The 27,975-nt window shown below is 51.5% G+C and overlaps 8 protein-coding genes across 8 annotated transcripts; 2 read left to right on the plus strand and 6 right to left on the minus strand.

The window, feature by feature from the left end:
• Positions 1-166: 166 nt before the first annotated feature.
• Positions 167-1,901, plus strand: TRIVIDRAFT_81843 (uncharacterized protein; the record flags this gene model as incomplete). The annotated part of the gene is made up of 2 exons (XM_014103309.1): positions 167-261; positions 395-1,901. 2 exons carry the CDS (start codon positions 189-191, stop codon positions 1,618-1,620), a joined length of 1,299 nt encoding a protein of 432 aa, XP_013958784.1.
• A 56-nt stretch (positions 1,902-1,957) lies between these two features.
• Positions 1,958-2,549, minus strand: TRIVIDRAFT_29785 (uncharacterized protein; the record flags this gene model as incomplete). Its single annotated transcript, XM_014103310.1, has 4 exons — positions 1,958-2,030; positions 2,100-2,202; positions 2,296-2,401; positions 2,490-2,549. 4 exons carry the CDS (start codon positions 2,547-2,549, stop codon positions 1,958-1,960), a joined length of 342 nt encoding a protein of 113 aa, XP_013958785.1.
• A 452-nt stretch (positions 2,550-3,001) lies between these two features.
• Positions 3,002-4,900, minus strand: TRIVIDRAFT_168453 (uncharacterized protein; the record flags this gene model as incomplete). Its single annotated transcript, XM_014103311.1, has 2 exons — positions 3,002-4,508; positions 4,577-4,900. The coding sequence occupies one exon, from the start codon at positions 4,465-4,467 to the stop codon at positions 3,334-3,336; it is 1,134 nt and encodes a 377-aa protein (XP_013958786.1).
• A 1,595-nt stretch (positions 4,901-6,495) lies between these two features.
• On the minus strand, positions 6,496-8,358 carry TRIVIDRAFT_229919 (uncharacterized protein; the record flags this gene model as incomplete). Its single annotated transcript, XM_014103312.1, has 3 exons — positions 6,496-6,885; positions 6,975-8,264; positions 8,335-8,358. 3 exons carry the CDS (start codon positions 8,356-8,358, stop codon positions 6,751-6,753), a joined length of 1,449 nt encoding a protein of 482 aa, XP_013958787.1.
• Positions 8,359-8,671: 313 nt separating this feature from the next.
• On the minus strand, positions 8,672-14,719 carry TRIVIDRAFT_178207 (uncharacterized protein; the record flags this gene model as incomplete). The annotated part of the gene is made up of 1 exon (XM_014103313.1): positions 8,672-14,719. The coding sequence occupies one exon, from the start codon at positions 14,252-14,254 to the stop codon at positions 9,056-9,058; it is 5,199 nt and encodes a 1,732-aa protein (XP_013958788.1).
• A 3,998-nt stretch (positions 14,720-18,717) lies between these two features.
• TRIVIDRAFT_212263 (uncharacterized protein) lies at positions 18,718-22,734 on the plus strand (the record flags this gene model as incomplete). The annotated part of the gene is made up of 4 exons (XM_014103314.1): positions 18,718-18,755; positions 18,820-21,646; positions 21,738-22,152; positions 22,214-22,734. The coding sequence occupies 4 exons, from the start codon at positions 18,718-18,720 to the stop codon at positions 22,510-22,512; spliced, it is 3,579 nt and encodes a 1,192-aa protein (XP_013958789.1).
• Positions 22,735-23,192: 458 nt separating this feature from the next.
• On the minus strand, positions 23,193-24,346 carry TRIVIDRAFT_30334 (uncharacterized protein; the record flags this gene model as incomplete). Its single annotated transcript, XM_014103315.1, has 3 exons — positions 23,193-23,486; positions 23,554-24,227; positions 24,298-24,346. The coding sequence occupies 3 exons, from the start codon at positions 24,344-24,346 to the stop codon at positions 23,193-23,195; spliced, it is 1,017 nt and encodes a 338-aa protein (XP_013958790.1).
• Positions 24,347-25,590: 1,244 nt separating this feature from the next.
• Positions 25,591-27,627, minus strand: TRIVIDRAFT_114174 (uncharacterized protein; the record flags this gene model as incomplete). Its single annotated transcript, XM_014103316.1, has 2 exons — positions 25,591-27,215; positions 27,354-27,627. Coding segments are annotated over 2 exons (1,899 nt in total), but the record flags the coding sequence as incomplete, so codon positions are not given.
• Between the last annotated feature and the right edge of the window lie 348 nt (positions 27,628-27,975).

Raw genomic sequence — 27,975 nt, forward strand, 5'->3', positions numbered from 1 at the left:
CCTTATCAACGCTCATATTAGGCGTGGAGGCGCTCAACCAACCACAGACAAGGCTAGGAGGAAGCCCAGAGAAGCAGGACCCCACTCAGCCTAGCCTTCGAGAAACCTCCGCAAAGATTCCACGTTGGCTCAATCGCCATCTCCATCTTCTCCTCCTCCAACCTCAAGCCATTGACCCGTCATCCGCCATGGCCGACGTCCTCAAGAACATCTTTGGAGGCGCAAAGCCAGAGCAGCCTGCTGCCGCCAAGCCAGACTCTGGTACGTTTTCCGTTTTCCGTTTCCTTTGTTGCGCCTCCAATTGCTTGCTTTGCGCCTGTGCTGCTGGCCGCTTTGGACGGGCCACGCGATGCCTCGAGAGAAGCCATGGCCAAGAGCTGACCTTATTGACTAGACTTTGCCGACTTTGTCGGAGCTCCTGATGCCGTCCCCGAAGCCGTGCCCGAAGCTTCGACGCTGACCGGGTCGGCCTCACAGCCCACGGGCGAAGTGGTCTGGACCAAGTGGTACAACATCCATGAGCGCCACTCGCTGTCCGAGTTCAAGCCCGAGGGTATCATCCTCGTTATCTCGGCCATCATCTTCCTGTTCCACATCTTTGGCACGCGCGCAAACCGCTCCAAGGCGAGGGCATGGATCAAGGCTCATGCCCCCGTCATGAAGAAAGAGTTCGCCTCTGTCGGCTTCCGGGGCGTGCCCACGCTCGACGCCGACTTTGACCCCCAGTCCTTCATCAAGGAGAAGTCGCTCTTCGAATTTGCCTCGTATGCCACCGGCCGCCAGAACGTTGCCTTTATGGATGTTAAGATCACCCTTGCCAAGCGATTCAACCCGTTCATGCACTACATCGAGCATGGACTGTCCCTGGTCACCGATACCTTTCCCGCTCCCCAGGAGGTTGTAGAGGCAACCATCTACCCCTTTGATGGCAAGGAGGAGCTCACTCTCCCTCCTTCGGCCGGCGGAGTTGAAGGTCGCCCCAAGGATAGCAAGAGCACCTTTGACGGCTTTGTCTGGGCCATTGTCAACAAGTCCAGCATGCAGAAGCTGCGCGATGATCGCTACGACGTCTCTCTGACCGCTACCAAGGACAACTCCAAGCTGCCTAACTGGCTGACCATTATGAGCGAGAACGCCGAGATTACCGATGCCTTCCTTACCCCTGAGCTGATTGAAGCCGTCAGCAAGGCCGGCGACGCGTTCGACTACATCATCATCTCTGACCAGCCCATTGAGAAGCCCACTCGCCTCGAAGAGACTGCGCCGCGCAAGCGAGTGTTCCTCAAGTACCGTCTCCCGTCCAACAACAACTATGACCAGTTCTTGCCCCTGTTTGAGCAATTCCTTCGCATCCCCGACGCTCTTGTCAAGGACGCCCATTTCCGGCCCGAGGTTCTCAAGAGGGTGCGTGCTACTCGTGAGGCCATGATTGCCCAGCTCAAGAAGGCGATTGAGGAGGAGAAGAACGAGGAGCGCCAGATTGAGAAGGAAAAGGCCAAGAAGGCAAAGCGCGACGCCGACCTCAAGGGCCTGGATGCCAAGGCACAGAAGAAGTATCTCGAGAAGGAGAGGGAGAAGGAGATGCGCAAGTCACAGAAGAGGATGACTATGCGAGGATAGAGATAGCGATAGCAGATGTGTGTGTGTGTGTGTACGATGGCACGACATGGCGGCATTTTTTTGAGGTGACGCATGGGGGAGAAATGTGAGAACGTTGTAATTTGTACAAGTAATGTGTACTATGTGATACTGGAATCTTTTTGTTCATTTCTTGTTTTCTCAATGGGTTGAGGTTCGGGCACCGGCAAGTTTGGGTTGCAATGACTCAAAAGATCGGCGAGGGATTCATACTGAAGGCAAGGGAAAAGTACCAGGTAGTAATTAACACTCACATTAATGTCATCCATGATTTTGTGTCACAGCCCGTGAAGTCAAATTGCAACCTTGTATAGCGTCCTCATTTGCTGTCCTGGTTCAACAAATCCTCTACCCTCTTGACCTTGTCCTCGGCAGTCTGCTTCTTATCCGTCCTGTCCCAAAGAATCGTCAGCAAAGCCCACAAATGACACGTCTCCATTTCATCAACCCCGAAAACTCACCTCGATCCAACCCTCATCGACGACTGAACTCTCACAACCCCCTTCTCATGAACCGCCGAGTGCGCCTTGCCAATCACCGTCATGACATCCTCCCAGCTCCCCTCTACACCGGAAAAGCATTAGCTCACTGCCTCTTCTTCTTTCTAATATCTAACATCTTCTCTCAACCCATCAAAGGTGAAAAAAAAAAACTCACCAACCGTCGTTCCCGCAGAGTGCATCGTGTACTTCAGCCCACTCGCCTTGAGAACACGCTGAACCTGCGCAACTTCTTCCGCCACGGAAACACTGCCCGTGCCAACCTATGTATACATCCATCAGAAAAAACAACGTACATTTTACACAACAAACACACAAAAAAGAAAGAAGAAGAAGTAGTAGTAGACGAACGGGAATCAAGCAGAAATCCGCATAGCACGAAGCCGGCGTCGGAATCGAAGCGTAGTCCATAGCTGCCGCAGTAGTGCGAAATGCTCGGCGGAACGAAGATGCGTAGATGTGCCTTGAGGCGCTGTAGAATCGGGGAGAAAGGCGCTGCATTCGATGAGTTCTCTTGAATCCTCTTTTGTAGAGGTGTTTGATAAGATGAGGCGAAATTGGGGCGTGATGGTGGAGGGGCTTTGGTAATATGGGTGCTTTTTTAGCGGGTATTGCCGGGTATCACAGTATATACATGTATGCGTGCTGGGAATAGGTCGATGGCATGTATGTCTACAGAATTCGAAACCACCGACATGAAAAGAGTATATCAATGGATATAGCGAGCTGGTATACTGGATTGATTAAAATTACCTTTTCAACGGCATTTCATATAAAAAAGCATCACATGAAATTATATGCTAGGCATGGCACTTTGCACTCATTATCACAAGATGGCAGCATGTGAGATGCAAGAGTCTCTTCATCAAGATAGAAATATTCAATTGGTCGGCGAATAGAGCCAATGCCTAAAGGAAGGTATACAAAACTCAAGAAATGTTCAAGATAATATCTATAGTCCCCGCAAGAAGAAATATTGTTTTCCCCCTCTCTTTCTCTCAAAAAAATATCGAAAAGAAAAGAAAAGAAACCCCATGTATCGCAATCTAGATTGCCTTTAAAAAACGCCTCGCTAAAATGCCAAATGCAGCGTGCCTCGAGAAGAATAAATGGGTCGATGTTTTATTTTGTTTTATTTCCCCCCCGTTCTCGTATTCAGCTGAGCTTATATTGAGCCAAGCATGTAATCAGCCCCTTAAATCATCAGCAGCGTCGCCGCGAGAAAGGCAATCAAGGCCCCCGTGCCAAATTCGCGAGCCTGGTTTGTTCCATCTGCTGAGGAGTCGCTCGAGCTGTTGTTGGTGGCGTTGGTTCTACCGGTGACCTGGTTAATGCCGTTGCTGTTGTCCGCGGCCTTGACCGTCGAGCCTTGGTCCCAGAAATCAACGAGGACGAAGCTGGGGCGGTGGTTCCACTGAGAGTTGCACTGCTGGATGTGGAGACCCAGGTTTCCCGTCGTGGTGGTGTTGGCACTGTTGACGAGGAGAATGTTGTCCGTATCGGGGATGATGAGGCCCGCCGTGATTTCCTGGTCCTTGAAGTGGTTGATGAGTCCCATGAAGCCCGATCCAAAGGCTTCCGAGGCAGTGCCGGCGTTAGAAGGCCGATCAACGGTGCAGTTAAAGCCGTCAAGCTGAACAACGGTAAAGGGCGTCTCGAAGACGTAATCGAACTCGGGTAGGAGGTAGGGCGCTGCAGAAGACGCGTCGATGTTGGTGATAAAAGACACGACACGGGTGTCGTTGGCGATCATGGTCCGCAGACTCGGCCATTCTATCTTACTCTGCGGAACGAAGCCAAACTTGCTAAGGCCCGACTGCTGGAAAGCGGCTGCAAACTGAGAGACGTTGACCTCATCCGAGTTGACCAGCAAGATGGTGATGACGTCCGAGGGATGGCCAACGACCCAATCGTTGATGGCTGCCAGCCAGTTTTCCAGCGGCCCGGCATCCAGGAGACCGCATGAGGTGTGACACAGGTGAAGAGTGCCATTCTCGTTGTGAACTTGCGCCTGCAGAAGACGAAGGCCAGCATCTAGAGCCAGCGTGGCGTTGAGGTACTGGTTGCCGGCGATGGAGTTGCCGGTGCTTGCGTCTCTTAGAAAGGCGCTGTCGTGGGCTCCCATGTAAGTGATGTCGTTGTAATGGCGGTCACATAGCACGGGCGAGTTGTTGCAGACCAGTGACTGGTCCGAAGATGAAGTTTGTGATGGCGATGGCGATGAGGTTGAAGTTGAGGATACGGCAGACGATGCTTGCTGGGGGATGGCCGAGACGCCGGCAATGCCCATCAGGGCACCGGCCAGGACGTGAGACAGTGAAAAGCGCATTGTGATTCTGTTTAGCCGTCTGTCTTTGATATGTCGCCCCTCTAGGTTCCCCTTGTCAGTTATCAAAAGTCGAGGGATGAAGTCGCTTAAGGGATCCCCTTGTACATACGCCAAGTCGTTGTTAAGCTTCCAGATACTAGTCTTGGCGGTATATGAACAGACTAGAAGATATGCAATATGAACATATATGATGCAATTCCTTAAAAAAGAAATGAAATGAAATGAAGGATATGAAAGTGAATATGTATAGAACGAGTGCAAGGGAGAGACGAGAAGGAGACAAGAAAAAGAGAAAAAAGTTTAAATCATAAAGTACTAGCGGAGCATTTATGATACGAAGGAAAATCTAGTCTCCAGATCAACCCTAGGAATAAAACACAGAGAAAAATAAGATAAAATAAAAGTCGCGTCCTGCTTCAGCGAGTGAGAGAAGCGACCCAAGAGAAAGAAGAAAGGTGTTGCATGAGAGAAAAACGCAATGCTGGTCAAGTCTGATAGGGAAAAAAAGGGCCCCCTATCGGAAACTGCTAGCGACAATCTTTTGGCGGATCCCTGCTGTGCATTTTGGCAGTGCCAGAACTGCGCCTCGAGACGTCAGCAGTGGAGACGCGCTGAAACTGCAGCAGATGTGCCCCTAAGGCGATTTTCTGCAGATCGTAGAGGTGAGGCTCTAACAGCGGACTGCTGGTTGCGAGGGTTTTGTCAGATGATCAACGAGGTTATTTGTTGTGTGATGTACGAGTAGTTACGCGGAGTGAAATACTACATAGATACCTACTTTGATTAAACAACGCTTGATAATGTTCACTCTTCTTTTTCCCCTTAATATACACAGCATACCCAGCAGTACTGTATATACTGTACACCGGAACCCATATCACTAATATGAACCGCCCATCTCCAAAACTACCCCAAAACGTGCCCCAGAACTCCTCTCAATTGGCCCCTCATCGCCCCTCCAAGAACCCTCATGTCACTCCGTCTAAAATACGAAACATCGATGTGACGAGGCTGTGTGCTTCCCACTCAGCTCACCCAAAAAGAACAAGACAAAAAAAAAAGATGATACTATTTTTATCCACTTCTCTCTCACATGCACATACCGGAAATCGGCACTAATCCCCTCTGGGCAGTTTTCCCTTACCAAGCATATACGTACGCCCCATCTCGATCTTGTCTTTTCGCTTCTTCACCGAAAACCGATGAGATGCCCCCCAAATAAGCTTTTGGACTATTTCCCTTTTCTTTTTCTCCTTATACGATATTAACTCCCAGTTTTTTATTTAGACAAGGGGAATAAACTAGCTAAACCTCGTATCGAGCACATCTGACAGATGCGGGGGAAAGAAAAAAAGGCGAAAAGCCACGCGACACTACCCATCTTCGTACAACTTGGGCAGACACGTAGAAAGCAAAGCCACCTCCAGAACTTGGGTGATACTTCTTCCAAATCACTCTCATACGAAGCGTTCTCTCTCTTCCTCCATCTCTCTCCCACATCCCATTCTCCGTTGATTCCACCGCCTTTATTCCCCCGGAACAAACAAGAAAAAGACATACGTAACCCTCCTCGTAAAAGACAAGCAAAAACCCTCCACCTTCTTTCCCCCTTCCCCATTTCATGCAAGCCACGTCAAAGCCACCAAGAGAGAAAAAAACTGCAACACCATATTACTACATACCAATCGCCCATCTCACCGGTCCCCCAAAAAGGCCGCGCGGTCTGTGGAGTCTTTTGCCCGCCTTATCACAAAAACCCATAGCCTCGAATCCAGAGGGCGTCGCCGTGGGATGAACAGGATTGGCTGTGTACCGCGAACCTGGCCTTGTTAAGCATAACATAAGCATTGGTGCCCTTGAACCAATCCTTTTTGCCAAATCATAATCCAAGGATCAACATCTTTCGGGTTTAATACAACTGTTCCGCCTACGTCCATCTCCGTTACAGCATGTAAGCCATCGGTTCTAGCATAAAGATGACAAACATTTGCTCCCTGTCACACAAAGCCCTTTCGGCGATGCCATCGTCTTGGCAGGAAACACAGCCCGCATGTGCCTTTTGGTCCCTATTATTACATATCTTTTAGCTGTCAACCCATGCAAGGCGAACCTCGACGAAATATTTGCCAAATAACTCGAAAAGTATCCCATTTGATTGATTGATCCCACGCATTTCCATTCCTTTGGTTGGTATCATCATCATCCTGCAAGCGTTACCCTCTCGTGCTTTTCAATCTTTCCCTCCAGTAACACGGTGAACCGGTGAGTCGGTACAAGTCATCTTCACTCAGGATCGCCCACCTCCTCTCTCTGGGCCTCTCTCTCGGCTGCTGCTGCTGCTTCCATTTCTCTGAGCTGTCTCTGTCCTTCTTCAGTCGTGGCATCAATCAGCTCCTCTTCGAGGCTAAGAATATTGGCCTAAGAGGGAGAAAATACGTAAGCCTAGTATTCTCAAATGATGGGGGGAATGTTGTCCGCATGCCCAGATATGACCGTGCTTAACTTACCTCGCCAAAGAGACCAACCAACTCCTCCGCGTCCTCGACCTTCATGTTCCCCAGCACCTTGTTGACCTCATCCAGTTCGCCAGACTCCAGTGCCTTCTTCATATCGGGGGCAAAGCTATCAAAAATCTTCCGGGCCGCCTGGTCATCTGGGTCCTCGGTGTCGGCGGGGGGTACTCTGATCTGGATCGTAGTACCAGGCTCCATGGCATGTAGTTGAATCTGCTCGACCTCTGTCGGCTCCTTGGCCCTCTCGGCGATGATCTCAGCCGACCTGTTCTTGATTCTCATGTATGTCTCCTGGACATCCTTATAGAAGACATCTTGTGCTTGGTGTCCTTTGGTCGTGATTCGCTTGAAGAAGAGCGCAACGCCATCCTTGCCCAGCGCACGGCAGTATTGCAGCAAGAGCGCCTGGTGAACGCATTGACGAGCCAAGTCGTCCTTGCGCTCCAGGGCTGCGTCAAACGCAAGCACAAGCAATCCGTCCGTCTCACGCTCCGTCAAGATCTCTGGGTGCTGAGCCAGGAACTTCAAACTGGCCTGGTATTCGTTGACACCAATCTCCGAAAACTTCTTGGCGGTAGGCGACGCTTCCACTTCGTCATCATCGTCCACCGCGACCTTGTCTGATGAAGACGCTCCTGATGCCGATGCAGAGGTGGAAAAGTTAGGATTCAGCAGCTCCACCTTGGTGTCCTCCTTCTTCTCCGACGGCCCTGCCTTGTTCACATATGAACTGTTGAACCCATCATGGATGCTGTCGCTCGTAATCTTCTTCCCTTCTTCCTTCTCGAGTGTCTCCAGCTCCTTTGCCTGTTCCTTCTGCAGCTCCTTGATCTTATCCACGTGCTCCTGAATCTCTTCCATCATTGCGGCATACCGATCATCGGGCTTCTTCTCCTCAAGGGTCTTGTTCACTTGGTCCAATAGTTGCATCATCATTTTCGAGTATGTAGGAAGAGGCTGGTCATCGCTGAAGACCCCCTCTGGTCGCGGGGGCGGCTGGTCGTCTTTGGGGTTTCCGGCGGCAGACAAGACGGCCTTGAAAGCAATCTCGGCCTGGTTTCCAGTCGTAGCCTCGGAAGCGTGGGACTTGAGCGAGTCCAAGAGAGATATTATCCGGCCCAGCAGGGCACTATTGATGATACGCTCATACTTGAGTGCCGCAATGCGGTTCTTCCTCTGTTGACGCTCCTGGTGGATCTGGTTTTGCTTCGCTCGGATGAAAGACCGCTTGTCCACGTTGGGGTGAACTTCGATATCGGAATCGTCGCTCACCTCGATCGCGTCCTAGTTAAGCAATGCCACTGGTCAGTAAAGCTGCACTCCTCACGAGAGCGTGGCGTCCAAAGCTGCGTACAAATCGGCTGTAATCGATAGGCATGGTGGGCTGCTCCAAGAGCTCCCGAGAGCTCGACTGTACTGCAGAAGGGCCGTGTGTACGAATGCGAGTAGAATAATACGCACGGCTTGTATACCGCTGATCTTGTGACGCCGCTTGTTATGATTATGATACTGAATAAAATTGTGAGTAAGGAGAAGCTTCAGAGCTTGACATCACCGTAGAAGAGGTTCGCAAGGTGGGGCGATAGAAGTCCACCGAAACTTTGGCGGGGTTCATCCTGTGCATGCAGGTATGTATGTAATAATTAGGCATCAAGTTTAAAATCAATAGTCAAATCAACGCCAAAATCAATCAGTCAGCCAACGGGCTGTTCATTTCTCAGATTTCACATTATATAATCCTGTAGCCCTAGACGTCTCCTCTGCAGTCAATCATACAAAAACGCACGTCGCGCCGTCGCTGGTTTTCAATACCTCATCTATCTACTGTACAGGCCAAAGGAAAGCATTCGGGTTTTGTTTTGGTAAAGACAAAAAAAACAAAGAAAAATACCAAGTAAAGAAGAAGAAGCAACAACTAGGGAAGCAAAAGCATATCGCGCCTACTAGTATTAAACGTGTAGTCATTGTTTCGTTTTCTGCTGTTTTTTTGGTAGCAATCCTTTCTCAGATCGAGGCCCATGTCAGGGAACCCCGAGAGGCCAACTCGTCAACCCGTCAACCACCCACTATCTCGTTTAAGCCATGGTCTTCATGAAATCGTCCAAGTCGAAACTCTCTTCGTACTGCTTGTTATCCCACAATTCTCCCAGATCGTCCAGCCATGCCTTCTTGCCCGGCTGCCGCAGTACATCACCAGTTTCGAGATCAACCATATCCTCCTCTCTCCCATCGATGCCATTTTGAGGCTTGTCAGATATGAGGCTTGGTCCCGAGTCGCCCAAATTGAACAAGTCAAGGATTTGATCTGTGTCCATCGTAGCCAACCCAGCGTTTTGCTGGTTGACTACCGTGGAGGCGACATCGATCTTGAATCGTTGAAGGCTGAGAATCTTCTCTTCCAATGTGCCGCGGGTGATGAGACGGTAGACATTTACTACCTTCTTCTGCCCGATTCGGTGGGCACGATCCATAGCCTGTAGATCCTTCTGCGGGTTCCAGTCGTGCTCTACGAAGATGACAGTATCTGCGCCCGTAAGGTTCAATCCAAGTCCGCCAACACTAGTGGTCAGCAAGAGCACATCATACGAGGGGTCGCTGTTGAACTTGTTCACGATGTCTTGTCTCTTATTCGCTTCAACGGAACCATCGAGTCTCAGGTATGAAACGGAAGGCAACATTTCTTTAAGCACCTTATTCTGGACCATGTCCAACATTTCCTTCATTTGGCAGAAAATCAGAGCACGGTGAGGTTTGATAGGCTGGTATAGCGGGTCGTTGGTGTCGTCCTTGTCATCGCCGATGCCACAGTCAATCAGGAGATCTTTGAGAGCAGTGAGCTTCGGAGCATGATGAGCATCTTCAATAGATGTTCCTTGCTTCTGTAGAATCTTTTGCGTCTCGTTATAGAGATCGCTTCCGGGCTTCATGACCATGGCAGGCGAGTTGCACAGCTTCCGCATGTATTGCAGGGCTTGGAAGATGTGCTGCTTGGCTTCTTTATCATCTCGGCCAGCTTCGTCTTGAATCTTCTTGCCCTGTTTCTTAGTAAAGTCTTCAAATAGTTTCTTTTGTAGGTCGCTGAGGTCGCAGTAGTAGTTTTGCAAGATCTTGGGTGGCAGGTCGTTAAGGACTTCTTCCTTGAGACGGCGGAGCAAGAAAGGAAGCACTTGCTTGTGAAGAGCCTCAATCGCCAATGCGCCAGCCTCCTGCTCTTTAGATGATGCCTTGCTGTATCGGCTTGCCGCGATGGGCTTCGCAAATCGGTCCAAAAACACCTTCTCGGCTCCGAGGAACCCGGGCATGAGGAAGTCGAATAGAGACCAAAGCTCCAGTACGTTATTTTGGATGGGGGTACCCGTAAGGATCAGTCGGTGGTTACTGGCCAGCCTTTTTACGGCTTGGGTAATCTTGGCCTTGGGATTCTTGATCAAGTGTCCCTCATCCAGTACAACGTAGTTCCAGCTGTGCTTCTCGAGCACATCAGAGTCGTTTCTAGTCACATCATACGACGTAATAACAATGTCAGTATCGCCAAGTCTATCCTTCATCGCTTTACGCTCCGCTGGTGGTCCAACGTAGGCAGTGACACTTAGGAAGGGGGCGTAGGTCTTAATCTCCTGCTGCCAGTGTCCTGAGAGTGTTGGTGGGCAGACAATTAGAGACGGCAGCCGCCTCACATCAGGAGCTTGAGTTTTGGCAAACTCTTCCTGTCGCTGGTGGTGATCACTGGCGACGATGCAGATGGTCTGTAGAGTTTTTCCGAGGCCCATATCATCGCAGAGAATGCCGTGGAGGTGGTACTTGTTGAGGAAATTGAGCCAGTTAACGCCGTCTTGTTGGTATGATCGAAGCTCCGCTTTGATCGCTACAGGGATCTGGAACGGCTCAACCTTTTTGGGGTCGAGAAGCTGAGCAATAAAAGTTCGTTCTCGATCTCGTCCCTTTAGAAGCTCTTCAGACAGGCCGGGGGGGTCGGGAATGCCGGCTTCGAGGGGTACCAATTTGACAAGCGTGGCGAAAGATGTGGTAGCGATGAGACGAATCTCATTGTCAGAATCACTCATTCGGCCAAGGACAGGCACAATCAGGAAGATGACGTATGGGAGGATCGCGTCGCCCATGACGGCAATCAGGTGATAGATAGCTTCGATTACTCCTTGGCGGAAGTTGAGATCAAGAGGGTTAGTGATCGATGGGAGGACCTTCTCCACGAGTGCAGTCATTCCGTCTACGGTGATGACACTGCAGATAGTTGCCAGACACTTGGCGGCCATGTAACGGAAAACAGAGAGATCGGAATGCAGAGCCTTGATGACAAGGGGCATCATCTCCATAACAAACGGATGAAGGCTCACATTCAATGTAGGCGTCATGGTTCGAATGACTGACATGGCGTCCACAATCTCCTGACCAAACGCCAGCTCCGGATCCCGAGCTTCCGCGGGTAAGTCCCCGGTGAAAGCCTTAACCAGCGCATCTTTCATGAAGCCCTGCAAGCTTGGCACAGAATCGAATAAGGCCGCGCCGTACGTCTTGGACAGTATCTCCAAGGCTTCTTTGGCACCCCTACGTGTGATGCGGGCAGCCTTGGCTTCCCGTGCCCACTTAGCGGCATCTGGATGGTCAACGCGATCCTCCTCCTTTTGCATAGAGAGAATGCAATCGGTCTTAGCAGCATGAACGGGAAACTCGGGAGTCTCTGCTACTTCAACGCAAGAAAACTTGACCAGGTTGGCAACAACCTTTTCTGCGGGATTACGCCTGCCCTTCTCCGTAAATAGCTGTACCAGTTTTGCGATGGTTTCTGACGAGCGGCTTTGGAGCTGGTGGTTTTCCTCAGTCTTTATCGAATCCATAATGCTCTTGATGAGGGGGCTAGGTTTCTTGGGCAAGAGCTTCATTGCGACCATGGCACAAGCGGCACCAGCCTTGATCCTAACGTCGCGGGCATCCTTGAATGTCTTGGCCTCTTGAATAGCTGCTAATGTGTCCTCGCGAGCTTCGGCTAACTGCTGACCGGCGATCAATCGTTGACCGGGAGGCATGATCTTTTTCAGCCGCTCAAAATCTTCGCCAACGCACTTTTCAGCAGTGGCAATAGAAAAGGCACTAGGGCCGGCTTCGGCTTCACCTTGAACCACGACAGGAAGGGTGGGTAGCTTGCTGTGCGAGACTTTGCCGTGGTCGCGGAACAGGTGAAGCAGTTGCTGGCACTGACTCCTAGCTCGCTGGATAAAGGTCACCAGGTCTCTGTAAGCCGAGGGCCGATCTGATTCTACAATCCGCTGAAGGTGATCCAAGTAACGGGCGGGATCCTCGGCGTTTTGGCAGTTCCTTGCAAATTCATCAATGACAAGACAGGCAGTGAGTTGTGTTGAGGAGAAAGCGGAGGTGAGGCCTGGGACAAGCAGGGCATCATAGTCATCGAGATTCGTCGACGGCACCAAGGACATGATGAGGCCCATGGCCTTTGCAGCCGAAACTCTTGACCGAATCAGAACCTCTAAGCCAACAAGATCAACATCACCTTGCATCATGTGGCCATCCACATCGTGCGTCAGGTTGGCGGGGGTGGCCTCTTCTATCTTGGTAGATTTACGACGACGCTTCACCGGTCGTTCAGGGCCCTCGGGCGAGGAGAGTCGTCTCCCACCAGGCTGCGCCGGGCCTTGGGCCGAGTAAGTGCCACCAGATGGTTTCTGGAATAAGCCCGCATGCATAGGGATCGGATGCCGCGACACGCCAATGGGATGTAACGTCAGCTGCATCAATGGGTCAATGTGAGGAGCAAATTCATCAGCAAGAATGGCAGGGTCCTTTGCCAATGAGCGAACAAGGGCGGCCCAGAGTTCCAATGACATATCAAGGGTTTCTTTGTCCCTTTCAACAAGGATATTCTGGAAGATGAGGCGGAGGATTCTGCCGTTGAGCCAGCCCTGTGATGTCTCATCACCAAGATTTGCAAAGGTCAGGAGAGCTTTCAGAACAGCAAGACGAACAGATGTGATGGTGTGTCGTAAAAATGGGTAGAGGCGGGGAACCAGTAGAGTGAAGGACCGCTCTTCATCTTGGGCAGCAGACGTCTTCATGGACTCAAGAACCTGGGGGAAACTGCAGAGCGTAGCAAGAAGGTCCATGATGCGGCCTGTGCTGGCACTTAGGTCGTCACCCAAGTTGGACAGGCTTTCCCACACAATGTTGGTGAGACCATCGAGGGCAGCTGGGCGCATGGTGACAAATTCTCGAGCCATGGGTATGAGGGTGGCAGCGCTGACAGATCGCACATCGTCATCAAGGTCTCCAAGGCCCTTCATTACCGCCTTGATGACGCCATCAATCATGTCTCCATCCTGCAGCAATAGGTCCTTCCTGACCGCAACAACATATCTCAAGCCAATCATACCGCCATGGCAGACAGCCCAAATTGGCTGGTCCAGCTTGAGATCTTCGTGCATCACCATGCGATACAATACCCGGTAGATATCGTAGACGGAGTTGGGGGGCACGTGTTTGAGAACAGCACCGAGGGTTTGACCAATTGTCTCCCGGATTGGAGCAACTGATGTATCGGAGCTGTAGTCTGTAAAGCGGTCCAACATCAGAACGCAGCAGAGTCTACAGGCAACATCGTTGAGCCATGAACGGTTGAGTTCATTGTTGTCGTCCACCGACTTGCCCCGAACTCTGCCAGCCCCGCCGCCGTGGACTCGGAGTACCTCACGCAATCCCATGGCAGCTCCATGTCGCGTTTCCCATGAAGAATCGAAGAGATCAATCTTGAGAAAATCGCAGAGCCGCTCATACGGCCACTCAGCACCTTCCATAGACTCTTCAGCCTCAAGCTCAGACTTGATCTGCATCACTGACCCTTTGAATTCGCTGACGACTTTTGCATCCTCGTCGATATCGGTCGGGCGATCAAGGTTAAAGTAGTCATTCACTTTCCCATTCTTTTTTGATTCGTGCTCTGCCATCGGGGTATCGTCGCCACCAAATCCTTCAGACCCAGCAGTCGTCGTTCGTCGTAATGAGAGATCTCCAAACCCGCCCTTACCCTGTGCCTTCATTGCCTCCTTCTTGCGCTTTCGTTTCAGCACATTGAGTTGCCTCGAGCTTAGCTGAGACTCTTCTGTCGGCTGACTCTGGGACTGCGCGCTGTCGCCCTTGCCGAAACCACCACCATTAGATGTCTCGAGGGGTGTTTTTGGCATTCCGTCTCCTACAATGATTTCCTCGTCCTCAAATCTCCTCCCAAGTAAGCCCAGGCGGCCCATAAGCGTCTTCTTTTGGTGCTCCAGACGAGCCTGAGGGTCGAGGGAAGCAAGGTTATACTCAATACCGCCACCCCGGAGAAGCGGTCGCCCGAACCTCAAGACAGTGTCCACATCGAGCGACTCAAACTTGAAGACGTCATCATCGGTAAGAATTGATGTCGCCTTGTTGTCTTCCTCCTTTTTAATCGCACCGTTTTCGGAGGAGCCCTCTTCTTTTTTGGGCTCACTCGGGGCATCCCCCGAGTTGGGATCATAGAGAGGGGCATTTTCTAAGATCTTGCCAATGGCTTTGGCGGCGGTTTGCCTCGTCTCCCAATCCTTGTAGCGGAGATATGGGATAACCCGGGACAGGAGATTGAATAACTCATCGGGGTGTTGCTTTTGCCAGTCAGCAAGCTGGTTGACTGCAGTGTCTCGGATGAGCCTCGTGCTCCCCGTCTCAAGGATGCTATAGAAGTGTGTCAGCTATTGGAATTACAAGAAGTTGAAACTTATTCCGTGACCAGAGAACAAATGGGAGAAACCTACGTAACTAATCGGTCAAGTCTGTTGAACGGGTTAGCTGTTGGCCCTACTGGCGAAGGGGATAATGCGGAAGACATACCTAGAAGTCATGGCGTCGTCGTGTATTAGAATAGTATGTTAATGATATTTTGGGGCTCATGGCATAATAAGTTGGGTGCTCTATATTTCTGGTCAGCGTAAGTCGCACTTGATAGCCGTCACGCCAATTCTGAAGTTGTGGGTAAAGAGGCAAGAGGGGAGGAACGGCAGTGCGCGCAACAGAGATATCGCGATAGGTTGATGCTAGTCACCCCAGGTGGTTGGCAGAGACGCTATGGCAGGCTGCCAATCCAAGCAGTCCACTTATATGGATTTGCAGTGCATCATATGCATGTGGGAGAAGTGTAGTGCTAGGCATTGTACTGAGGCTGGAGCAATGTGACGAAGAGAATCGAGGCAGCAATCATCAATCGCAGAACTGTGATATAGCGCCAGCTGCCGTAGACAAGCTAATGAGGCACGTGCAGCGCAATGCAGGCCTCAAACTCGTCAAGCGCCAGTGTTACTTGGGGAAACAGTGGCAGTGAAGTGGTGGAATGGTGAAATGCATCAGATCGCGACATCAAATAGGTAAATAGACAGACGAATTGCAAAGGCCATTTACATGATGGAAGCAAGAGCAACGCATGAGCATGAGAGGAGATAAGATAAGGCAGGTACCAGGTACATGTACCAGAGTGACAGGGGGCAGGGATTGGTGAGATGGAAATGGCGTAATTCAAGGAATAAACACCACAAGTACTCGCCTGTCAGAAACAGCGCCGATATGGTCTGGAGGAGAGTCCTGACGATGCAGTGAGATGCACCGAAAGGACGGCAATGCAGCCAAGCGAATAGCCGTGACCGAAAAACCGAAAAAGCCGTGATGCGATGTGGTGCGATGTGATGCGATGTGATGCGCGTTGATGCGACGCGATGCGACGCCTGGTTTATACCGACTATGAGAAGGTACCTGGGAAGTGGCGGGTGGTTCGTGCAGCTTCAATGGCGCATACACTATTGGATTGGGTTAGAAATAATTGAAGGTGAGGGGGGATCCGCCAAAATATAAAAAGAGCCACGCCAATGATGGCGAGGCACAGCGCTGGAGTCGCAACTGGGGGGTACCAGGTACTAAAGCAGCTGTGCGCAGCTTGGGATTGGACGGGACGGGGGGGGGGGGGGGGGGGGAGCTTCTGAAGCGTGCTGGCTGCGGCAGGAGCTGTGCGGTGCGTGCAGTGGTAGGGGAAATAGGCAAGGTACATAAGGAAATAGGTAGGTAGGTGCTGCCCATACATACCTTTCTTTGGGTGCCTGAAGCCAACAACTCCAGTCAAGCAAGTATTGGGTAGATCAATCGATAAATCAACCAATCAACCAATCGCCGGTAGCAGTGCAAACAACCTTGTAGCAATCAGGAATCAAGCGTTGCTGCCTCGGGCAACGGACCCGAGCAGCGCCTGACACGTAACAATGCAGCGCTGGCCAGTGGCGCCGTCTGCCTGCGTCTGCCTGCGGTTTGTGCTCTGGCGAGTGCGCGGGTGCTGGATGCGACTATGGTCGGGCAGGGCTGGACGGGGAGAATTGAGTGGAGGGCAGGCCGGTCTTTCTATATGTCTATGCCTGTATTTTTATACACGCTGCGCCGTCCCAGCGACCAACGGCGTCTCGCTTAATGTCCCTAATGCTTCGCTAGCGCGCAATAAGCGGGGCCACGTCCCCCATTGCTGGAGCCCTCTAGTGGTTGAGCGCATCAATGCCAGTGACCACATACCTCAGCAGCACACTGACAGATGTACCCGTTTGCTTGCGTCTGCTGCGCTGCAGTACTTCGACCCAGCAGGTAGTCTACTAGGTAGTTCTCGCTCAAGCAGGAACAAGGTGTAGGTATCCAAGACATTGGCCCTATCTACTAGACACCTGATTTTGTCTTCGCGGACTCGTGCTCTTCTTTGTTGGCTCCGCGCCTTTGCGTAATTAGCCGCGGCTCGTACGGAGCAAACGATTGCTCTTGCATGCAATTGCATCTCGAGATACACGGCAATATGCCGGCTGAAATGCTGCGGCCGCCCATTGGGGAGCGTTCGGGCAGCACGCCGCGAAAATATCTTGACAGGCGCGTCGAAATTTCGATGCGCAGCATGGATTCGCTCTCCTCGTAGGGTATCAATCGGGACGCAGGCTGCACGTTATGTACTGGATAGACCAACCGCCATTTTCAAAGGTACTCGATGTGCTGGTCTGCTAACATGGACTAACTTCAGGCGCCAACAATGCAAACCATCTATAGCGTGTATTGTACTCGTAATAGACAGCGACAATGGGAAATCAGTAAACCTAGAAAGAGGATCATGGCAGCGGAAGCGGCTTGTACATAGTAAGAAGAACAGAGTCTGCTAGAGTACACAGACTGGAGGCCACCCCCGGCAAATGTCGGATCCTTCAAGGCCCTATCCATGCTTCGGGCGTTTTTTTTTTTTTTGTTTCCTCCTGTATATCTGTACTGTATCAGGGCGCGTTCGTCTGCTACTTGCTTCTCTTTCACTCCCCAGCCGGCCATGTCGGCCATTCGCATACCCAGCTCAAGGGAATGGCTTGCCAGCATCCTGGATTACGTATAGAGACGGGAGCTATTGAAATCCCTTCCAGAAACACCTGCCTACCCAGGTACTCAATACCAGCTACGAGTACCAGAAGAGGGAGCCAAGTATCCATATATTGCAGCTATGATGCTCAAAGGCGAAACCCCTGACGTGCCATGTCGCAAAATTTTTCTCCGCTTGACTTCTTGAGGCAGAATGGCCAAGGTTGGTTGGTGCAGGCCAGATCTGGCTTGTCTAGATCGACCCGTTTGGCCGTAATCTAAAATTGCCGTGAGACGCTATTGTCCCTGTTGCTCAGCATTGGTTGGTCCGACACACGCCATCCATCCCCAACTTGTTTGACTCGCGGAGACTGGTTTCTGCAATTCGACCCGCCTATGACGATCAGTCATGCACGATTGTTGGCCAAGACTTGTCCGCGACTTTGGCGTCGCGTGGGAATCTTTAAGGATCAGCAGAAAGATAATAGGAGCACGAGAACGAGGCCAGACAATAAGACAAGCGGGATGAGCCATGGGGGCAGCTCGATGCAGATTATTCCGTCGGCGAGAATCCGATTACTAGCTTGTGCATGGATTACCAGGGCAGCTACCACCTTACCTATGCTGTCGTGATGTTTTTCACGCATATGGCGGTTTATTATATCATACGTCTTCGTCGTCGTTTTCACGTAGATTTATACAATTTGATCGCGGCCTGGCTGGCTATTGGTGAGCACCTCATGCTTGGCGAGCGGTGCCTAGGAATCAGGTTCAACGTTTTGTTTGTATCCCTCGCGGGGACTTGGAAATAGGTAGTATCTGGAGTGCATTTCTCGAGTGGATTCTCTTGGACCGATTGACGCCCTGGCTGATGTGTTTTTCCCAAACCAAGACAATTAACTTTTTGATAATATTATAGTAAATATTAGCTATGATACAAGATGTACTCCAAAATTTCGATAACAGAACCAGTGGCTAAAAAAGAGCCATTGCACCATTGCATGTTTGATTCTGCCATGATGACCACCAATCGCTGAGATGTAGGGTAAGATGGCGCCCGTAGCTTTAGGCGCGCAAAAAGCTTAAGCCGCAGCAGCTGGTACCTAAGCAGACAGCCGCAAGAGCTATCATCGACACCTGATTTTTTAGGCGCTAATCTTAGATGGGCTGGTGCAACGCGACTCCAAGTCTCTGATTAATCGCGGGCCAGACGAGACGCGTCGCATCGCAGAGAACATTTGCACTCCGTTGAATTTGCGCAACCCGCGGCAAAAAGTTCAAGTCTGCAGCTTCCTGGTCTCTCGGATGTTGCGCATCGGCGCCCGCGCAGCCGACCATGTATATCAAGCAAATCATCATCCAAGGCTTCAAAAGGTGCGGATTCGCAACCCCGCCATGTTGTTGAGACACACTTTGTGTGCTGACTGTCCTCAAATAGCTACAAGGACCAGACGGTCATTGAGCCCTTTTCTCCCAAGACCAACGTCATCGTCGGCCGCAATGGATCGGGAAAGAGTAACTTCTTCGCGGCGATTCGTTTCGTCCTCAGCGATGCATACACGCAGATGAGCCGTGAAGAGCGCCAGGGTCTTCTCCACGAAGGTTCAGGCTCGGCTGTCATGTCGGCCTACGTTGAGATCATCTTTGACAATAGCGACGACCGATTTCCGACCGGAGGCAAAGAAGTTGTGCTGCGACGCACCATTGGTCTCAAGAAGGACGAATACTCGGTCGACCGCAAGGTTGTGACCAAGACGGATGTCACAAACCTGCTCGAGGCGGCAGGCTTCTCACGCTCCAACCCGTACTATATCGTGCCCCAAGGTCGCGTCACCGCCTTGACCAACATGAAAGAGTCGGAGCGATTGAATCTGCTCAAGGAAGTTGCGGGTACACAAGTCTACGAAGCCCGCCGCGCCGAATCCCTCAAGATTATGACTGAGACGAACAACAAGCGAGAAAAGATTGACGAACTCCTTGAGTATATCAAGGAGAGGCTGGCAGAGCTCGAAGAAGAAAAGGAAGAATTGCGAGGTTTCCAGGAGAAAGACCGAGAGAGGAGATGTTTGGAGTATGCATATCACCACCGAGAGCAAACCACTGTCCAGGCTGCCCTTGAAGAAATCGATAATGCCAGGCAAGACGGCCTGGACAATACAGATTCGAGCCGCGCACAGTTTCTGGAGGGAGAAAAGGCAATCTCCAAGATTGACGCCGAAATTCACAAGCTGCAGAGAGAGCTGGAGCTCCTGCAAATTGATCGACGCCAGCAGGAGGAAGATAGACGCGATAACGCAAAGCTGCTGGCCAAGATTGAGCTCAAAGTTAAAAATCTGAGAGAAGGACAGTCTGCACTGGAACAAGCACGAGAACGCCATGATTCCGAGCTCTCCTCCGTACAGAGTGAGATTAAGACCAAGGAAAATGAGCTAGCGCAGCTTCTTCCCCAATATACGCAGACGAAGAACGAAGAAGACGAAGTTAGGAGGCAGCTGGATACCGTTGAGGCGTCACGCTCACGCCTCTTTGCAAAGCAAAGCCGTGGCTCTAGATTTAAGAATCGTGCCGAGCGTGATGCTTGGCTCAAGCAGGAAATCGAGGAGCTCAGTTTGACCATCAGCACCCAAAAGGCAAACAAACTGGACGCTGATGAGGAGGTTACCAGAATCCAGAAGGCAATTGAGCAGGGCGAGAGTGAGGTTGCCGAACTGCGCTCCCGTTTAGCCAACTGGAATGGCGACAGGGGCCAGGTGGCGGACCAAGCTGCCCTGGCACGGGCTACGCTGGACAGATTGAATGATGAACGAAAGCTCATTCGTCGAGAAGATGACAAACTCAACTCTGTTATTTCCAACGCTAGGCAAGAGAAGGAGCACGCTGAGCGAGAGCTGGCCCATGCTGTAGATGGAGCCACCGCTCGTGGTTTGGCTACTATACGCCGATTGAAGCAGGAACAAGATATCCCGGGTGCCTACGGAACATTGGCAGACCTACTGGACGTTAGTGACGCATATCGACTACCCGTCGAACAAATTGCCGGAGCCAGCTTATTCCACTATGTCGTGGACAATGCCGATACCGCTACCTACCTCGCAGATACTATGTACAAACAGCATGGCGGTAGAGTCACGTTCATGCCGTTGGCCCAGCTTCGTCCACGCAAAGTAAACTATCCAAATTCCAACGATGCGGTTCCCCTCTTGAGCAAGATCACCTATGATGACAAGTTTGAGAAGGCGTTCCAGCAGGTATTCGGAAAAGTTGTTGTGTGCCCCAATCTTGCCGTGGCTGCTCAGTACGCCAGGAGCCACGGTGTGGATGGTATCACAGCAGAAGGTGATACTACCAATAAGCGCGGTGCCATGACTGGTGGTTATATCGACCCTCGGAAGTCACGTCTGGAAGCTGTACAGGCTGCCAACAAATGGAGAGAGGAGTATGAGGGACTCATTGAGCAATCCCGCAACATTCGCAGGCAGATTGAGCTCAAGGACCAAGAGATCACTGGCGCCATGTCTGAAGTTCAAAAACTCGAGCAGAGGCTCCGACAAGCTGAAGATGGCTTCGAGCCGCTCAAGCACGAGCTTCGAAACAGGTCATCTCACATTGAGAACGAGAGAAGCCGTCTTGATGGGGCCATCAGGAGGCGAGATGCGGTTGAAAAGAACATGAATGGATTCTTGCAGGAAGTTGGAGCTCATGAGTCCGAATTGGGCACCGACTTCAAAAAGACACTGACAGCAGCTGAGGAGCGCGAGCTGGAAGGATCAAGCCGTACCGTCCAGCAATTGCAGAAGCAGTGGAATGAAATTAGCAACAACCGTAGAGTCCTGGAAAGACAGAAGCAGCTGTTGGAAATTGACCTGCGGCAGAATCTTCAAATGAAGCTGGATCAGCTCAACAGTCAAGCGTTTGAGAATTCTTCGGTTGGTGGCGCGTCGGGTAGCTTGAAGGAGGCTGAGCGCGAGTTGAAGAAGGCTCAAAAGGCTTTGAAGGCCGTTGAGGCTGATTTGAGCCAGACTGAGGCCCAACTCGATGATCTCAATTCTCGCCTTGAGCAGTTCGAATCTGAAAAAGCCAATCGTGAGCAGACTCAACTGGAGATCTCCACAAGAATCGAGAGGCAGCAGAAGAGGATGGAGAAGACGCTGCAGCGAAAGGCTCTTTTGACTTCACAGGCTGCAGAATGCGCGAAAAATATCCGGGAGCTGGGAGTCTTGCCCGAAGAAGCCTTTGACAAATATGAGAACATGCAGGCCAATACCGTAAGTTACTGCTTCTCCCGTGAGACAGACTGAGAGAAGAAAGGGAAAGCTAAACTAACGTGCTCGGTAGATTACATCAAAATTGAAAAAGGTCAACGAAGCGCTGAAAAAGTACAAGCACGTCAATAAAAAGGCCTTTGAGCAGTACAACAACTTCACGACGCAGCAGGAACAACTGATGAAGCGCCGGAAGGAATTGGATGATTCCCAGGGATCCATTGAAGAGCTTGTGGAGCACCTTGACCGGCGAAAGGATGAGGCCATTGAGCGTACTTTCAAGCAGGTGTCCAAGGAGTTTGCCACCATTTTCAGCAAGCTCGTGCCGGCCGGCCATGGCCGTCTGGTCATCCAAAGGAAAACAGATCGCCGTCAAGATGCCGAGGAGTCGGACGAAGAAGCACGAGGCAGTGTTGAGAATTATATCGGCGTTGGTATTAGCGTGTCTTTCAACTCCAAGCATCTTGATGAGCAGCAAAAGATCCAGCAGCTCAGTGGTGGTCAGAAGAGTAAGTGCCCCCCTCTGTTGCCCAAATATTGTACCTTGCCACTAACCTGAATGCCCCCTAGGTTTGTGTGCTCTCTGCCTCATCTTTGCGCTGCAGCAAACCGAAAGCAGCCCCATGGTCATTTTCGATGAGGTCGACGCCAACTTGGATGCGCAATACCGAACTGCCGTTGCGTCACTTCTCGAGTCCATTTCTAACGAGGCCGGCACCCAGTTTATCTGCACCACTTTCCGACCTGAGATTGTTCATATTGCAGACAAGTGCTATGGAGTGACGTTCCGTAACAAGACAAGCTCCATCAACTGTGTTAGCACGGAGGACGCTCTCAACTTTGTTGAGGGACAGGCCAAACCAAACTAAATGGAGCGTGTGCTGGTACATTGACAGTATGCCGCGTTGGTTGAACTGAACATAAATACCAGCGGTACTTGACAATCTGGAAATCGGGAAGCGGAAAGCGGCGTAACGGCGTTGGGTAAAGCGGTCACCCGTGTGTGCTTTTTGGAAGGGCTGGTTACTATTGCTGTAGCTTTTGTATGAAAGAAATGAATGCTGGCTAATATAGGGAGATTATCTCGATGTAATGAAAACTCATGGGTGATGTAGCCTCGGATTACCAGACTTGGAAAAGGGTCAAGGTAGAGGAGGCTGAAGATTGGCCATTATACCACAATGATTTTTGGCTGTCATGGCCGGTTTTGATACGAAAGGGTTTTGCGTTGATGTACATGGCTCAATAACAAGTGACAATCTGTTGGATAAATAAGCAGCAGAATGTCCATTTTTTTTGATTCCTGAAAGATATCGGGAACGACAAGTCGTAGGACTATTTCACGTTGTAGTCTCATTTGGGAGCATCATGGCAAAACTGAGCAAGGCAAAGTGTGAGCAGGCCCCAATACATATAGTTCAAACAGCCGCGATGAAGCTCTGTATAATGGAGTAAATTATACAATTCATAATGTTACAAGTTTCAGACATTGACATCCCTTTTTTATCATCGTAATACACATCCCGCCCCCCCTTCTTTTTCTTTTCTCTTACCGGTCAGCCATCATATTCCTCACACCGCGATAATACTCCGGCGCCAACTCCTGCTCTAGCTCCTCCCGCGTCAGCCACTTAAAGTCCGTGTATCCAAAGGGGTTGCCCTTGAGGTCGGCCTGGCCGGCCATGATTCTTCCCTTGAGGAAAAACGTCTTGCGGCCCTTCTTCTCGACCTGGCCGTTGGCGCCGAGGACGGGCTCTTGGACGAGGTGGGCGACGGGGACGCGGCCGACGAGCCAGGTGTTCATGTTGACGCCGGCAGCTTCGTCCAGCACTCTCTTTGCGCCCTGTTTTTCACGTTCCGTGTTAGAAACCTTTCTCCCAAGTGTGAAAATCAACTCTAATAAAACGTACCTCGTGGAGGTTCTCATCCTTGAGAACATCAGCAGGGAAGCCCCATCCGTCCGCCCCCTTGACAACAAGATAGAGCGTCTTGTCCATCTGGCGATCCAGCCGCCTCACGTCCTTCTTCTGATCCGCCTCGGACAATCTCTCCGCAGGCCTCTCCACAGGCACAACGTCCTCAGGCGCAATCACCTCCGCATCGTCACTGACCCGGGGCGCAGCGTCCTTGAGCAGACTCTCCAGGACCGTCTCCTGCGCACTGAGCTTGTCACCCACCCTCAGCTCGTCGTCCCAGGCGTTGGAGTTCTTGCCCTTGTAAGCTCCCAGCTCCTTGGCCACGGTGCCGCCGCGCTCCTGGACCTTGAGGCTCCAGTCCAGCTGCGCCGCCGTGTCGGGCTTGAAGTATATGCTCGTGATGAAGGGCGTGTTGAGGCGCTCTTCTAGCCGTTTCTGGTAGAAGAAGAAGGCGTTCTCGAAGGGGTGCAGAGTTCTCGTCAAGAGCGGCGGTCGTGTGAGGATGAGGCCGGAGCGGACATCATAAGGATACGGACTCCTGGCCGAGGGTGCCGGAGGAGGAGTGTCGACGGCAGCAGCCTTGGCCTCAGTCGCCGCAGCGGCAGAGTAGAACCGGGCAGATGATGCCTTGTAAGTGGTTGCGCATTTGGAGCACAGCGTGGGGGAGGCTGATGCTGCAGCATTTTGCGACTCTTGGTCAGTCTCTTGATTCAATTGGCGGCCACAAGGATTGCTTACATGAGAGGATGCCTCTAACGGCTCTGCTGCCTCTACTTGAGGCTGCCATCATGGCGGAATCCGGGCTGGCTGCTCTATAAAACCACAGGCAACCACCACAACTTTGTCGTGATGTCTTACGCCTCGAACTTTTTTGGTGCACCTCATCCCACCAACCGATTGGCTTATGTAAGCTCACGGCTAGTAACACAAAGTACTACTACCCACTAGTAGTGGTAGCTGGGAAAGCCAAGCACAAGGTTTCCGCTGTGTAGCCCGGTGCTGCCTCAGGCCACAACCCGCAAAGCCGCACTTCCAACTAGATAATTCCCACCCGCCAAAAAATCCTCTTCTCTTTTTCTCTTTTCCCTTTTCTTCTCTCCAAGGCACCATTTCCTTATCGTCAAGACCTTGCTTTCCACCTCCACAGCGTCCTGATCATTTTTCGTGTGCCGAGAGTATTTAGATGCAGTCTTTTTCGCTAGCGGCACCTTCTTTTATTTTCCCACTGGGTTCTGTTAGATAGATACTGCTTACATTCTTGCTACAATTCCAAATGAGAGCCTTTCGGTCTTTTTCTCGTGTTGCTTTTTTTTTTTTTTTTGCGACATTTTAGTGTTTCCACCCCACTGTCGTACTAACTACACATGAAGATCTTCCCGTTTCCCATTTTCGCTTCCCATTCTCCGTTTTCTTGTCGCCATTTTTCGTGAGAGCGAATAAAAGAAAAATCCGTCGTCGCTCGATGAAAACTCCGATTTCTTTTCCTTCTTTCTCTCTCTTTCTTTCTCTATCAACCAAGCGCAACGAAATGGCACCCGATCTCCTGAGAAGTGCTACCGGCTTGTGGTTTCCTCGTTGAATATATGCCGGTAAACTCCTCTCGAGTCTTCAGGACCCGTTGGCTAAAATCTCTTCAATCAGGTGTACAACCTCCTTCTGCCATGGATACTTCGGCTGGGATCGAAATTGATTGGAACTACCTCTCATTCAACTAGTTCTAAGCCCTAGAAGTCCGCCCACAGAAAAAAAAAAAAAAGAGAACATGTATGACAAACACGATACATATTCAAAGCACGAATCGCAATACGCTGTAGCAGTATCGACAGCCGCCCTCAATATGACCAGAACTACAAAACAAATGCCCGACTCCTATTACACCTCGGTGTCCCTAACTAAAATGCACTTCGCCGTCAATGAGGCTGGGGGTATCAAACCATGATATGGACCGCCGACAAAAGCCTTGAAACGCCAGACCAAATGCTTAATGCTGTGCACCCGTGATCAGGCTTGAAGTTCGGAGATTGCCCGGGCCACTTCCTGGGTGACCCTCTTCTCCCATGTTTGTCGTCGAGATTCATCATCAAGTGAGGACGCGTCCTTCACTTCGTCGTAAAGTTTTCGTGATATATCACGGTTGATTGTTGCATATTGTTCTACCGTCAACTTCTGAGCCCGCCAGTGCGGCCGCAGCGCGTTGCGGACAATGTCATTGACGCTCTTCTTTTCCTCAGTCGTCATTGTATGTCTCATTGAGTTCTCATCGCCACCCCGCGTCGGACTGGACTCTGGCGACGTCTCATGCGCGCGCCGCGGTCGAGGCTGGCGAAGCTCTAGAGGGCGACTCTCGAGTCGATTCTCGCTTCGGCCACCACGAACTTCTAGCTTTATTGGTGGCGATTCGGAGTCGCTGTGGTCGCTACTGCTGAAGCGGGTGGGTGAGTAATTCGCAGGTGGGTATACTGGTTCGATGTGCGTGCTGAGAGACAGAGTCGGAGAGGATGGCCGTCCGTTGAGATTGGGCAATGGAGGTGGTGTTAGTGAAAGAGCCCGTGGGCTGCTGAATGCGGATGGTGATGGAGAGAGAGCCGGCGATGATGCCTCATGGAAAGGGCGCCAACCAGAGGCGGCGCCAGATGCCTCATCTTCCGAGTGGATGTTGGGCTCCAGCTCCTTGAGCAAGGAAGAAACGACCAAAGTTGGCTCAGCATCGTCCCGGCTAGCACTGATGACATTGTTGCTTCTCAAAGAAGTACCATTTGGTACCCTTGCCGAGGACGGACCGGCCGATGCCGGAAGAGTGGTTGTTGCAGAACTTTCCCCGTGTGTTGGGAGTCGTCTGGTTCGAGGGCGCTTGAGCTTTCTTTCGGGCTCCTGAGCGGGCTGCTCAATAGGCGAACCTGTTACAGACCGAGCCTTTCGTTTGCGAGTGTTTGGGCTAGAGCCCTCGGCCTCTCGAGCACGATCTAGTGCTCCCCAGGCACGCCTCTCATCCCGCGTTTCCTCAACGGGCGGTAGTGAGGGCTGGAGGCGTTCGCTAATCTGCGGCGGTATGTTGCTTGCAAATGATTCTTGCGCACCAAGACGCTGTGCAATGTTTATCCGTTGCTGCCATCGCTGCAGCTCCCGTCGATCGAGCTGCTGGAACCTGCGGAAACGCTCAAGATCCTCGTCCTCGTCGTCATGGTTATCGAGGTCAAGCTCGCTCATCTCGTAGAAGCGGCCGGAGAACTGCCCCCAGGCGCCTTGCCACTCAAGGTTGCGTGCCTGGCGGCGTGCTCGCCTGAGACGAGCGCGGGTGCGGACGTGGAAGCCTCGGTTCGCTCGAGCGGTTGGACGGCGAGCGGGCTGGGGCCTTGGGCTGGTCTCTGAGGCAGCGGCCGGCTCTGGTTGTTCGTCCGTCAATTGGAACAAATGAGCACACTCCATGCAATACCAGTCCCCATCGGGGATGTAATCGAGGCCGATGCAGTGCGTGTGGTAAGCTGCATCGCAACCATCGCAAAGCAGGAGGATATCCTCTCGCTCTGCCGAGTTGCAGATGGGGCATGGGTTGGATTCTTCTTCTTCTTCATCTGGGTTCTCTCCAAGCCACTGCTGCACATCGAACTCGGCAACTTGCTTTTTATCTTCGACGTCGTAGGTTGAAATGGCGATGCCTGTAGAATTCCCAGCCAGAGGTTAGCAGCTGCCAGCGTTGTGTTTGTAGAGGTAGAGGTGCGTATGGTGTAGAGTAGAGTAGAGTAGAGTAGAGTAGAGTAAAGTAAAGTAGAGGGGCTGCTAGAGCCTAGACTCACCATCTTGGCCGTTGTAGACTCGAACAGAGTGGAAGGGCTTGCGGCAAATGGGACAGGTATTGGTCTTTTGGGCCCAAGACCGAATGCAAGCATCGTGGATTATATGGTCACAGCCATCGAGAGCCGCCACTATGTTGAGATGGCTGGAATCGCCCTCGACGGCGTCGGCGATGGAAGCTGTAGCGGTGTCGACGGCGGCCTGGTTGCTCTCAGACGAGGACGAGGGGCGCGGCAGCGGATCCAAACATATGATGCACTGGTCAGGCTCAGACATGATGCCGGGTGTGATGACAGACGCCAGAAACTGATGGAAACATGTAAAAAGACAATGAGGTCAACAGTGCCTGATGGAGCAAAAAATGGTGGTTTTGGAACGTGGGAAACCGGCGGTTTGTGGCGTGTGCCGCAGCGAGAGAAACTGGGTTTTGGTATGAAGGCTAATATGATTTGATGGTTTGTATTAGTGGTGAAGCGGGCGAGCTGGTTGGTACAAGGTGGAAAGTGAGCGGTGCTTTTGCTTGGTAGCGCGCACAGTGAGCGTCCAGGCACTGCAGGCAGGATTGAAAGAGGGAGAGTTCAGCTAGAGACAGCCTGGAAAAGGCGGGCTCTGGCAGGCTAGCGC

The sequence above is a fragment of the Trichoderma virens genome, assembly GCF_000170995.1.
Source record: "Trichoderma virens Gv29-8 chromosome Unknown TRIVIscaffold_4, whole genome shotgun sequence".
Lineage (NCBI taxonomy): Eukaryota > Fungi > Ascomycota > Sordariomycetes > Hypocreales > Hypocreaceae > Trichoderma > Trichoderma virens.